The 13124-nt window shown below is 39.0% G+C and overlaps 1 protein-coding gene across 7 annotated transcripts in view; it reads right to left on the bottom strand.

The window, feature by feature from the left end:
- Positions 1 to 13124, bottom strand: part of PALLD (palladin, cytoskeletal associated protein) — a 409145-nt gene that overhangs the window by 194993 nt on the left and 201028 nt on the right. For all 7 annotated transcript variants that reach the window (XM_025462823.3, XM_049101108.1, XM_025462824.3 and 4 more), the window contains 2 exons: positions 5911 to 6030; positions 3104 to 3446 (listed from right to left, as the gene is read on the bottom strand). In XM_025462823.3, coding sequence (XP_025318608.1) covers positions 3104 to 3446; positions 5911 to 6030 — 463 coding nt within the window. The remainder of the gene's footprint in view (positions 1 to 3103; positions 3447 to 5910; positions 6031 to 13124) is intronic.

Genomic DNA, 13124 nt, shown 5'->3' with positions numbered 1-13124 from the left:
TACTTTTTTTTTTAATTTTTATTTATTTATGATAGTCTCACAGAGAGAGAGAGAGAGAGAGAGAGGCAGAGACACAGGCAGAGAGAGAGGCAGGCTCCATGCACCGGGAGCCCGACGTGGGATTCGATCCCGGGTCTCCAGGATCGCGCCCTGGGCCAAAGGCAGGTGCCAAACCGCTGCGCCACCCAGGGATCCCAGAAACTACTTCTTTAAAAAAAAGAAAGGAATCTGACGAGTCAAACATGCCTTTTGGGTTAATTTATTCCAAGAGTAAATGTTTTAATTCCTACTATTTACCCCCTCCAAATTGTTTTCTATTTATCTGATTACAAATGATTCAGAAGAATGAAATGGCATAAAATATAGCCCCAAAATATAAGCCTCTCCTTTCTTGAAAGGGAATAAAATCACAGGCTAGTGGAAAAAGATTAGAGCAATGCATACTTTTTAACTGCCAACAGTAAGAGGCAAAATTTCATTTTCTCTCCAATGTCTGAAAAAGGAATAGACATGTGAAAGAATTTTAGTTGGTAGTTATCTGTCTGTAGTCCTTGTCAGTAATTTCAATGCCATTCTAAATTATTACAGATGTCATTCAATGGAATGATGAAGCATTCCTCCATCAATGGCTCACTTGTAAAACAATGAGAAACCTTTTCGGAAAAGACCATGACAATAGAGAAAGGATTGGAAGACTGGACTGAACCAGTAACACTAGTTCAACCTCAAAAAGGCAGGATGGAAGAGGAAAAGCAAATAGCATTCACTTTTTAATTTCTTCTGTATTGTTTGAATTGGCACATCAAGTATACATTTACTTTGTAATTAAGACAAATCCAAGAAAGTATTATACCTCATAAGAAAACTTTAAAATATGTATTTTGAAAGTGTTATCACATATTTTTATTTTCTACCTAGTAAACAGCAGGTACTAATACAATATGATAAGAATTAAGTGATACTCTGAGAATATATTTAAGCACATGAAGATTTGGGGGAAAAAAAAAAACAACAACCAGTGGTAAAAATTGGTGTAAGTAATGTTACTTGTAAGCTACCAGGTTTTATTATTAGGTGATTTGCCTTTCCCTAAATTTCCTCATGAAGCAGAGTAAACCCTCTATTTGGATAGTAAGCAATAAAGTCCATTTTTCTATACCTTACATTGTATTGAAAATCTGGCTAATAGCAAATCACAGTTGTCACTCTTTAAACTTAAGCTACTCATCTTTTTTTTTTTTTAATTGATTTATTTGAGAGAGAGAAAGTGTGTATCCATGAATCAAGGGAGGGGAAAAGAAAGGAGGGAGAATCTCAAGCAGACTCTCTGTTGAACACAGAGCCCAACATGGGGCTTGATCTCACAACCGTGAGATCATGACCTGAGCTGAAATCAAGAGTGGGACACTCAACCAACTGAGCCACCCCAGCTCCCCTAAACTACTCATGTCATTGAACTCAGAACTCTTTGGTAGAGATACCCCACCCCCATCACACATACTAACATCCTTGTAAAGCAGAGCCATGGGCTAACAAGTTGCTGAAAGTCCTGAGATAAGAAGGGCTGTAAACGCCTGTTCACAGCTCTTCATGTTTGCTTTCCCGTGATTTATATCTAATTTATGACAGTCATTATGGTAGATACACTTCATTTAATCAATAGCACAGAGAAGTCCTCATCATTAAAAGTCTTTCCCAGGAGAGCAGGTCCCTCATTTCATTAAAAGCACTACAAATACAGATTCAAAATACAAAGATAAAAGGAGAAAGCAGTAACAATTAATTTCTGGGATGGAGCTGCCAGGGTCTAAATCTCTTTTAAGGCTGCCACTTTTCAGTTCATTTTACCTATTCAGCATCTCAGTGGAGCTGGAGCACAGGTATTAAATGTTCACCCTGTATCTTTTACACTACTGTATACACCACTAGTAGCCTAGCTGCCTGAAAAACAAGTTTGGCCAAAATGCAAAATTAAGTGCGAGGCAGTAATAGACAGATTTTTGAGAATTCAACACAAAATTGTCCAGAAGTTTCTTTTTCTAAAGTTGTCTGCCCATTTGCTAACTTAAGACATTTCTGTGGCTGATGTATTTGATTAGTCTAACAAGGCTCATGAAACCACTTAATAAACAAAGTGATGTGCAAAGGTAAGACATTCTAATTGAAACATCTTATACATTCTAACATTTCTAACAAACGAGCTGATAACAGGAGAAGAGTAGGCTGTTCAGTACTAGGGAAACAATAACTCCTAGATTCTGGTAAATTCATTCGAATGGAAATGTGACCTCATAGAGTAGACATTTTATATGATTCTGACATCTCCACTGACCTCTATCAAGGCAGTAATTCTAGGTCTGTTATGCTATGATAGAAACTATGGAGTTAATTGATTTCTGCCTCTCTCTGACATTGTAATGGCTCCATTCATAACAACTCTCCACTGTGTGGTGCCAACGGAAACAGCTCATGGAAGGTTTATCATCCTAAGAAAATAATGGATATCAAATATGAAGGTGGTATTCATGAAAAGAAGCAATTCTATGGAATTCCAAAGCTAAGTAAGCTGTATTATGTGGGGCACTCTTCTCCCTGAGGAGCCTGGTTATCTCTGGTTTCATTCCTCTTCCCCAGGTTCTGCACACGGAATTTCTAACCTCAGCTTTCAGTTTTCCCAGGATTATCTCTGTCAGATTTCCTTACTGATTCTTAAATTCAAAACACTTGGAAATGTTTTTAATAACAAACTCAAAGTAGGTCTCCTTTTCAATCACCTCTGGGGAGTGGCTACATCCTTGCTATACATTGGAAAGGCCACACCACAAATAGATATTTTTATAGCTGAAACCAGTTATAGCTTTCAGCAAAGGGTAGATTTAACCAAGTTTTCTCATTTACCTTCTTTATTTTTAGGCATCTTTTATATTTTTGAAGGACACCCAACCCCTCACATTGTTAGCAAGGTCACATCAGCTAGGGACAACTTGCCTGCAGAAAAGGCAACCTGCCATATAGTTGAGTCCAGGCAAAAAGTTTTCCCTGGCCAGAAAGGCAATTTAGCAGGGGTATGGAAAATATTATAAAACCATGCAGAAATACTCACAGTTTTGGTTTGGCAAGCAGAGGTGGTGGCTCCTTAGTGGGTGAAAGCAGGACAGCTGGTGTTGGAAGAGATTTATTACTGTTAGCTTTGCCGTTAATCAGTCCATTTACTCCATGGCTGGGATGGACTCCATTTGTTTCCCTCTCCGTAGAATTGAACTGCATCTGAAGGGCTGCCATGCTGAGTCCTAACTCAGGGCTGTTCACCTGCTGGATCTCAGATGGTTTCTTTGAAGCCAACTCAAAGGAACTCGTCTCCAAGATTGGAGGAGGAGGTGGAAAGTGTTGGAAGTGATCATTGTTGGATTCTCCCACTGAGTCATAGTTACAGTTTTCAGTGTTGGCTAAGGATGTGGAGAGAGAGGGAAAAATAAGAAGACGCTATAGTTGAACTGTTATTTTCATGCTGTCAGAGACTACCTGAAAATCCCTGTTCCCCACTAAGTAGTTAAAGAGGAGGCAGCTCTGCTGCCCTCATATTATCCACAAGCAAAGCCAGATGGAGGGTCTGGTTCTTCCAAATTGGTTTTCAGGGACTGCTACCTGTTTCATTTCCTGATTGTGCCCACAAGCAGAGAGATGAACTACCAATTCATCAACAAATTTCAAACAAGACCTAAACACAGAAGTTGGTAAAAAATGACAACACAAATAACATCAACTAATAATGCCTTCTTTGCTCACATTGCAATCCGCGGTTACGAATGAACATCCTACCTGTGCCTCACTGACATTAGCTCAAACTCTAAAGGCTTTCTGTGATGGGCAATGGATATTCTATTTAAACCTAAGGAAAATAAAATTCTGTCTTATGATCTCATACATAATGTTTTTCCAATTCAGATAATTGTCACGGCTGTAATTCAGTACCAAAGAAACTTACTCGTTAACTCTCAATAAACTGAAAACATCTTCCGATAAGATCATGTCATCCTTGGATTCCTCACCTTGCCCAGAGCCCAACAGAACTCCTGGAATGTACTCAAAAATCCTTACTGAGCTCAACTGAAAGCTCAAAAAATATTTGTTGATTATGTTTGGCCTGCAGCAGATTCACCTCTGGTGAAAATGGGAAAGACCGCATGCCAATTTTTGCCACAAAATTGTTTACAGACCAGAGTTTTTGGCTCTGTTGTTGGAGATGGCACTACTGCCAGGGCCATCTGACGGAGCAGTCTCAAGCCACCTCAGGATCAAACCCTGAAATCCTTCCTGCTCTGCAGCTCCAACTGTGGCACCAGACTTTCTGTTTCCTGTGTCCATATTGGCTCCATCACCAAACCAGTCAACTTTACATTTCTTTTATTAACCAAAAAAGCATTTACACAGTTTGCATTCCAATATCCTTAAGCCAGTCTTGTTTGTTCCTCTGCTGCCACCTAGCACCAACTTCTCACTCTTCTGAAGACATCAAAGTGCAGTTCAATTCTCCCCAAGTCTATCTCCTGCTGCCACAACCCAATTCTTGATTCCCTACTGTATGTACAATGTGCCAGGCTTGGTCAAAGTACTATTTTAAAAACTACTGCAAAGTAAATAACAGTGATGAATCAATAAAAGTAAGTTAAAGTAAAGCTGATTAGTAAGAGGAGAAAATAGTCAACTAAAGACATAGGAAAATAAAGGAAAAAGCTTTCAGGTAGCCCTTGCAAGTGGTACATCTATGAGTTTAAAAAAAATACCCAGGGACGCCTGGGTGGCTTAGTGGTTGAGCATCTGCCTTCAGCTTAGCTCATGACCCTAGGGTTCTGGGATTGAGTCCTATATCAGGCTCCCCGCAGGGAGCCTCCTTCTCCTTCTGCCTGTGTGTGTGTCTCTCTGTGTCTCTCATGAATGAATAAATAAAATCTTTAAAGATATATATATCCAGGGGCACCGGGGTGGCTCTGTCAGTTAAGCACCTAACTCTTAATTTCAGGTCAGGTCAGGTCATGATCTCAGGGTCATGAGATCAAGCTCCCTGCTCAGCAGAGTCGGCTTGAGGTTCTCTCCCTCTGCCCCTTCCCCCACCACGCTCTGTCTCAAATAAACAAATAAATCTTTTTTTAATTCAGATTTTTTTAAAAAAGATTTTATTTATTTATTCATGAGAGACACAGAGAGGGAGGCAGAGACACAGGCAGAGGGAGAAGCAGGCTTATGCAGAGAGCTGGACACGAGACTTGATCCCGGGTCTCCAGGATCACACCCTGGGCTGAAGGCAGCGCTAAACCACTGAGCCACCCGGGCTGCCCTGGCTAGTTTTTAATATTAGTTTTAACAGGATAATATACTGCTTTCGTTTTTTTCCATATCAGAAAATTCATTTTCAATGAAATTTGATTTCTAAGATCTTCACAGCTTCTCCAAGTTACATTAGGTTTACCTTGTATTACTTTTTCAAAAGTTTCAATCATGGCTCAAACAATGATTTGTGCAAGGACCAGCTCTTCAGTTGGCCATTGCAGAGAATGACCGCACCTCTGATTCAGAGGTGGCTTTCTGCTGTTAGCATGATTCGGAGTTAGCATGAGGATGTTAGGAAACCAGACCCATTGTTTCCAAGACCAAGCTGCAAGACTTAGAAAATAGCCCCTGTGTTCAGTTACTACACTGTCATTATCTTTTTGTTTTTCATCTCTACTTCCATTCCCCCTCCCCCAAAGCCTTTGTTTCACGATGAGACACTGGTTGTTAGGATAACTCCTGGAGTGGTAGCAAGCATTCCTAAGGGGTGAGTTCTCCTCTAGGGTAGTTCTTTCTGCTGTGGTGAACCACACACCAACTGCTAGGGAACACAACCCAGTCAATTTTTTACTCTTCACATACCTGAGGTGACAATCAGCTGGGCAGTGCTGGTTACAGATCCATAATCATTTCTTGCAGAGCATGCAAAGATCCCTGCATCTTCGGGGAAAGTCTCAGCGATAACTAGGGTACAGATCTCCTCTGGAAGTGAAAAAAATAGAGTAACTCATCAGAGTGAAACCAGGAAGTCACCTTGAAGAGGTCAGAGCCTCTGCCTTTCTAAAACAAGCAAATTAGGTAACAATTACTATACGATCTCTTTACAAAGTATTCATAATAGAATTTTTTTACATTTAATTTAGCAGTTCAGCATCATGGCCAAAGCTTGGGAGTCAGACTCATTCTTTGTGACTTTAGACAAGACCAGCCTTGGTTTCCTCATCTATAAAATGAGGACAATATATCCCTAATGGGGCTATCTGTGAAGATGAAATGAGATGTTTGCCAAGTATATAACTCTGCACTTGGCATATGAAAGATGACCAGTAGCTGCCAGTTCTATTCTCCTCTTCCCTAGTTTAGTTGAGTATATGGGGAAGTTTTTTCACCTACAGTGCAGATGCTTTTTATGTCTGCTTAACTGAGAAGCAATTAGCAGGGAAGCTCAATCTTCTCTGAAATGCTGACAATAGGGAGAAAAGAACAAAATATGTAGATGCTGGGCCTGCACACAACTACTGTGGAAGCTACTGTTATATATTGTGGCAGTATTGGATTGTATAGCATGAAAAGCCCAGACTCTGGCACCAGCTGCCAGGGCTTGAATAATGGACCTGCCATATCTTGCCTTTGTGACTTTAGTCAACCTCCACTTATGTGCTTATCTGTAAAATGGAGAAAATAACGAACCTACCTATAGGGTATTAATCATGCCTCATAAAATTAACTATCACAGGGATACCGTGGCAGATGATGACCATGACAGTGACAATACAATACCTGACTGTAACAAAGCTCTCATCAGGCACTAGGTACAATTATCAACACTGAAAATAGATTTAATCCTTTTGTTAATCTCACATTTTAGGTTATTATTAGCCCATTCTATAGATTGGAAGCTAAAGTGCAATAAAACTAATTGATTTGCCAAGGTGACAGAGCTAACAAGTGGTAAAATCAGAATTCAAGCCAAGTCAGGTTCCAGACTCCACACTCTTAACAACCACCTCCTCTTGTGATGGGCTATACGCTGTGTTTGGGACACTGCCTGGTACATAATAAATGCTCTGCTAGCAGTAAATATAACCTGTTAGTGTTAAAAAGCCAAATCTAGAGTGTATTAACTACTTTTAAATTGAATAATTATATTTTATCAGTAAAACATATTATATTAGTAACAAAAGAAGTGATTTATTTTTGATTCCCACAGAGACTCTATTGATTATTCCCATATTATGTGGGCAATGTAAGACTTAGTATTGTAGACTTTTTGCAAGAATGGCTGCAATTACTGTCTTCTCTGCATCCACGCAGAGTGTGGATGAGTGTAATGTGACTCTGCAACTCCTTCTATCAAGTGGCACAATCTACTTCCCCAATCCTTAAATTTTGGCTGGCTGGCCTTGTGAGTTGCTTTATTCTAGGATACAGTGGAAGTGATGTTGGTCAGTTCGGAGTCAAAGCCTCAAGGGACCTTGTTTGCTTCTATCTCTTGGAACCCTGTTGAAATGCTAGGGGAATAAGGCAGTGCTGGTCACAGGAAGAGCTACATAGAGCAGAGATCAACCATTCTAACAAATAACAACCTAGACTAACTCATTCCCAGACCAACTCAAAGCTGACCACAGCCACATTGTTAGTCCAATGAGGTTGGCCAAGCCTGACACATACCATAGAACTACCCAGTTGAGGCCAAGCCAAATGGCTGACCCACAGATTTATGAACTAAATAAATGGCTGCTGCTTTAAGCTACTAATTTAGGGGATGCTGTATTGTGCAGCAACAGCTAAGTGATACAAGTGGAGAAGAGAAAATGTTTCTCTACCAACCTCCTTCTCTGACAGCCCGCTAAGAGAAAAGTTTTCTGACTTGTAGAATAATGTGTCTTCCTTCAATCAAACTATCAGTAACAAAAATTAGTAAATTTGTCTCAAAATATACTTTAGATTTCAAAGACTGAAGAAAAAAGTACCACCTGGGGATAAAAAAGTTTTACCTTATAAAATGAAAATACTTTTATCAAAAGGATCTTTAAATATTTCATTTTAAAAATACAAATAAAAGTAATAAATATAAACAAATCACAAAGTATAAAACGAAGTCTTCCTTTATATTACATTCATTGACATTTATTTAATTACAGTTACTTTAAATTCTTAATAATGCTGTTGCTTTGTTTCAAATAGCATTATTTTCTCTTTTTGAGATGATAGGATCCCTGAAGACTTCCTGTGTTAGATATGGTGAAAAATATTGGCTAATATAGGACTCTAGCTTTTCCACAATTAACTGGAATACTTTTGGGGGCAAAATAATGTGACTACACTGGATTATACTGCAGCAGGTAGTTGTTATATACAGTTATATACAGTGACATCAGGCCTCATAGGACTTAAGATGAGCTGACTGTGATGGCTCATTTCACATCCTACCACTGAGTAACACACTTTTGAAGTTTTGCAATCAAAATAGACCTTTAAAAGACACATTCAGAGTATCCAGTGCAAATGTAGATTTATATGTATAATCCTACAGAATTTTCTGGCTTTCTCAGTTTTTATCTAGGTGAAAACAAAGCCAATTGGGTTCAATATTAGCAGTTAATATTTACTTCCAATTGCTATAGTCTTGATAATAGGACAAAGAAAAAATTATTCAAGTTCTGAACCGAAGTTATATACTATGTTTTATTATTTCAATATTTCTATAAATCATGCTCAAATTATGACTATATCCTATAAAACAAGAGCTGTAGTGTAATGGGGTAGGAAGGTGTAAACTCAGGCATGCTCACCTTCGTCTCAATCAGTAAAGATTTGAGAGATATGGATACATTGGAAGTACACAATTATTATGCGATTAAAAAGTTCACAGAACAGAAGAAAAATAGATATGATAAAATGATAAAAATGATAGCATGATTTAATCCTGTGTTTTGACTGTACCGTACAGTACAGTTCTTGGCCTTCCAACTGAAGAGGAAGATAAAAAGTGTGGAAATAATTCAAGTTGGAGCTTCACATAAGATTAACCATTTGGAAAGTGGGATGTATCTGGGAAGGTACAAGGCACTGGAAATTTTTTAAACTAAATACATATGGTTACAGAAGGAGTTAAACGTATATTTAACAGAGAAGGGTAAAACCTAGTACATCACTGTTGTAGGGGATTTTAGAGACTGACTAGCCCAAATCTCTCATTTCTTCAGGTGAGGTTCAAAGTGATTGTCTCAAGGTCATGGTTAATTAATGCTAAAGTCAAAATGCTGAAATAGTCATCCTGCCTCCCACGAGCAAGTTTTATTTTTATTTTTCTACAGGACAAGGCCTTTCTAGTTGTTCTGCACTTTTTTCCTAGTTCAGGGGCATAAAGAACTCAGAGTAAAATGAGGTAAGAAAAGATTTAAGTTTCCTGAATCTGAAAATTTTAATTACTCTCATTATCCAAGTAATTCAATAGGAAATTCATCTGCACAAGGAGATGTGCTGTGTGTCCTCAGAGATATATTAGAATGGGGGTACAATGTGGACATGCTGGTATCAGAAGAAATGAACAGCCTAATTATTTGACTTCTGGCGGAAAAGATCCTGACATACTGGCTGCCCTCTAGAGATGGGCTTCAGGCAGAGGTGGGTCACCTTTATTCCCTGTAGCAGATGATGCTGGGAGTCAGGAAAACTTCCCGGCTTTCAGCACCCCCAGGTGCTTCCTGCCTGGGGAACCATCGCCCAAGTCCCTGCACCATCTTGCCAGTGTCTGATGCTCTCTGGAAAGGTCCTCTCAAAACCTTGGATAATGATGATGATGATGATGATGGTGATTCATACCTGAAAAGATGGCAATTTCTGGAGACACTTGGATACCTGACACCAGTTCAATACCTGAGAATGCCTTAACTGTAAACATAGACATAATTCTGTGCGTTGAAACCTACATTGAGAAACAGGATAAAATCTCATCTAGCATGGATGATGTACAGTGGTTTTAGAGTGATGATCTTGACAATTTTAAGTTCTTTTTCAGGTTATCTAGGATTTTGTGATTTTTTAGTTATGGCCATTTTATATATGCCATATATATATTTTTTTTATATATATGGCAATATATATATAATATATATTTTTGTATATGCCATATTTATATATATATAAATATGTGTGTGTGTGTGTGTGTATATATATATATATATTTAAGCCTGAGCACGCGCGTGTATACGGTTGCCCCTTCGAAACCAGAGGGCCCTTTCGAGAATGAAATTTTATCTTCACCACATTCTTTCATGACTTTGAGGATAGATTACAAAGCCTCAACATGGTCACAGAACCCTAAATTATCAGGCTGCTACTACTTGCCTGGTTCCTTCTGGTCTCTCCCCTCCTCTCATTCTGAGCTTAGGGCATTCTGGCTTCCCCTTGCAAAGCCACATACCCTTACATCCTTAAGCCCTCAGCCTGATGTTTCCACCTAAACATGACTTTCTCAGAGAAGCCTTTTTTTATTAGACTTGGTCAGATCCACCATAATCTTAGGATGGCAGACTTTCCTTGAAGACAGCTCTCACAACTATAATTTATTGTGTAATGTCTTGTTCGTTTCTGGTACTTTGACTATAGCCTCTGTGAAAGCGAAAGCATTTGTTTTGTTCATGGGTATATGGCCAGCATCTCTTACACTGCAGGCTCTCCATAAATATTTTTGAATAAGTGTATGGATGAAATTTAGATTGCAGGAAAAAAGTAAGCATTTGCTTTACAAAAAGACTGTTTCAAATGTGAGCAAAACTCAAACTCATTTTATGAGTTTTCAGGAATACTCCTATTGCATAAAAGTATAGTCATGTACAGACTTGATGTGTGACTAAATATCTAGAAAAGGCTACAAACTCATGGAACAACGAAAAGAAAAGAGAGAGAAGGGAAGGGAAGGGGAGGGAAGGGAAGGGAAGGGAAGGGAAGGGAAGGGAAGGGAAGGGAAGGGAAGGGAAGGGAAGGGAAGGGAAGGGAGGGGAGGGGAGGGGAGGGGAGGGGAGGGGAGGGGAGAGAAGAGAAAAAAAGAAAAGCATTGGCATGTTCTTCTACTGATCTTTATGTATTGCTCTGTCTCAGTAACTTTTACTAGATAGAATTTTAGTCAAATGCCCCAGAGGCTGTTCAACTTTTCTTCTCTTGGAAAATTTCATCCCAAAGTGACAATAAGCTCACATTTTGTTGAGAGAAAAGACCGTCATGGTTGTATGGTTCTGACATTATGAAAATGAAGAAAGCCATGAGGAAATGAGATGAGCTAGAGTGTAATATTGCATTCTCATCCGGTAGCATCTTATTTGAACAAATCTCTTTAAGACATCTGTAAAATACATTTTGTTGAGAAATGGAAATGAAGGAATGACTGCTTATGTCAAATAAAGGCAGTTGGAGGCTTACTTATCTGTATTAAAAACGCTGCCCATTTTAGAAAACGGAAATTTTTTAAGTTACCAATAACTCTATGATCCACTTTAATCCATTTTTCTTAAGTGAAAGGTTTTGATGGCATGTAACAAATTACTAAATTAGAAACTATTTTTGCTGCCAATAAATTGTTTTTTATAGTTACCTAAAAATTACTTAATCATATAAATATCTCTCAGAGGTCATTTCATTCAGATTTTTGATGTACTTAACACTTGGTTAAATACAAATAATTCTGTTTGCCAAACCTTGTAAAATGATGAGCCAGAGCAAGGATAATATTACTAGGGCCTTTGGGTAACAAGGGGACATTTTTATAAATGCTTTCCTTCACAGCCTTTATTGTTTTTCCCCTTTGGGGTCCAGCCTAACTAAAAAGAAATCTAGCTTTTACCTTCCAAACCACATGGTTTGTCTAATACAACTTTTTGTTGTATTTTTTGTCTAATACAACTAATTGTTTTATTTTTTTATTTTTTTTATTATTTATTTATGATAGTCACACAGAGAGAGAGAGGCAGAGACACAGGCAGAGGGAGAAGCAGGCTCCATGCACCAGGAGCCCGATGTGGGACTCGATCCCGGGTCTCCAGGATCGCGCCCTGGGCCAAAGGCAGGCGCTAAACCGCTGCGCCACCCAGGGATCTCAACTAATTGTTTTAATACAACAATTCAAAAAAGAAGAAAAAAGGAACCTGTACTAAAATCAACAAGATGAGATACAGTGTGGGTAAATAGAATGTTTGCATAAATTTTCATAAAGGATATTTTTTACAATTGCAAACTCTATCTTACATAGAGGATATTTCTATTTTTTAGAGGAATTTTAAATACACTGTTTATTAAGGAGTAACAATAAAACGAACCCCTATGCACTCATCATTAAGTCTAAGAAATAAAGTATTAGAAATACCTGTGTGTTCCCCAATTTCATCTTTCTTCTCCTTTTCCTTTTGAGATAATCAGTCCTCTGATTTTCTTTATGCTTATCACATATGTATCCTTCAAAAAATGTGTTTAGTCGGACACCCAGGTGGCTCAGTGGTTGAGCGTCTGCCTTTGGCTCAGGTCCTGGGATCGAGTCCCCAGCTCCCCACCAGGAATCTGCCCCTCTCTGTGTCTCTCATGAACAAATAAAATCTTTTAGGGCAGCCCCAGTGGCCCAGCGGTTTAGCGCCACCTTCAGCCCGGGGTGTGATCCTGGAGATCCAGGATCGAGTCCCATGTCAGGCTCCCTGCATGAAGCCTGCTTCTCCCTCTGCCTGTGTCTCTGCCCCTCTCTCTCTCTGTCTCTCATGAATAAATAAAATCTTTTTAAAAATAAAATAAAATCCTTTAAAAAATGTGTTCAGTTTTAGAAAATTGAGTCATAAGCTCAAGTCTTATTGTGTAAAGAAAAGACAAACCTGTTTCTGTTAGAAAAAGTTCACAGGAACAATCTTGGGGTATAAACTGGCTTCAACTACCCTGTGAGTTTACAAAAGCCCCCACAGGAGTAACTGGCAGACGAGGTCACGAGTGAGTACAGGAGACCTATGGCTCACTCGGGGGGTGGGGGGCGGGGGGGAGGTCTGGTGGGGCTGAGTGTGGGCAGGGACCAAACAGCCTACAAGAATCGTTGGTAG

Source organism: Canis lupus, chromosome 25 (genome assembly GCF_003254725.2).
Source record: "Canis lupus dingo isolate Sandy chromosome 25, ASM325472v2, whole genome shotgun sequence".
Classification (NCBI taxonomy): Eukaryota; Metazoa; Chordata; class Mammalia; order Carnivora; family Canidae; genus Canis; species Canis lupus.
This window is presented reverse-complemented; position numbering and strand designations above follow the sequence as displayed.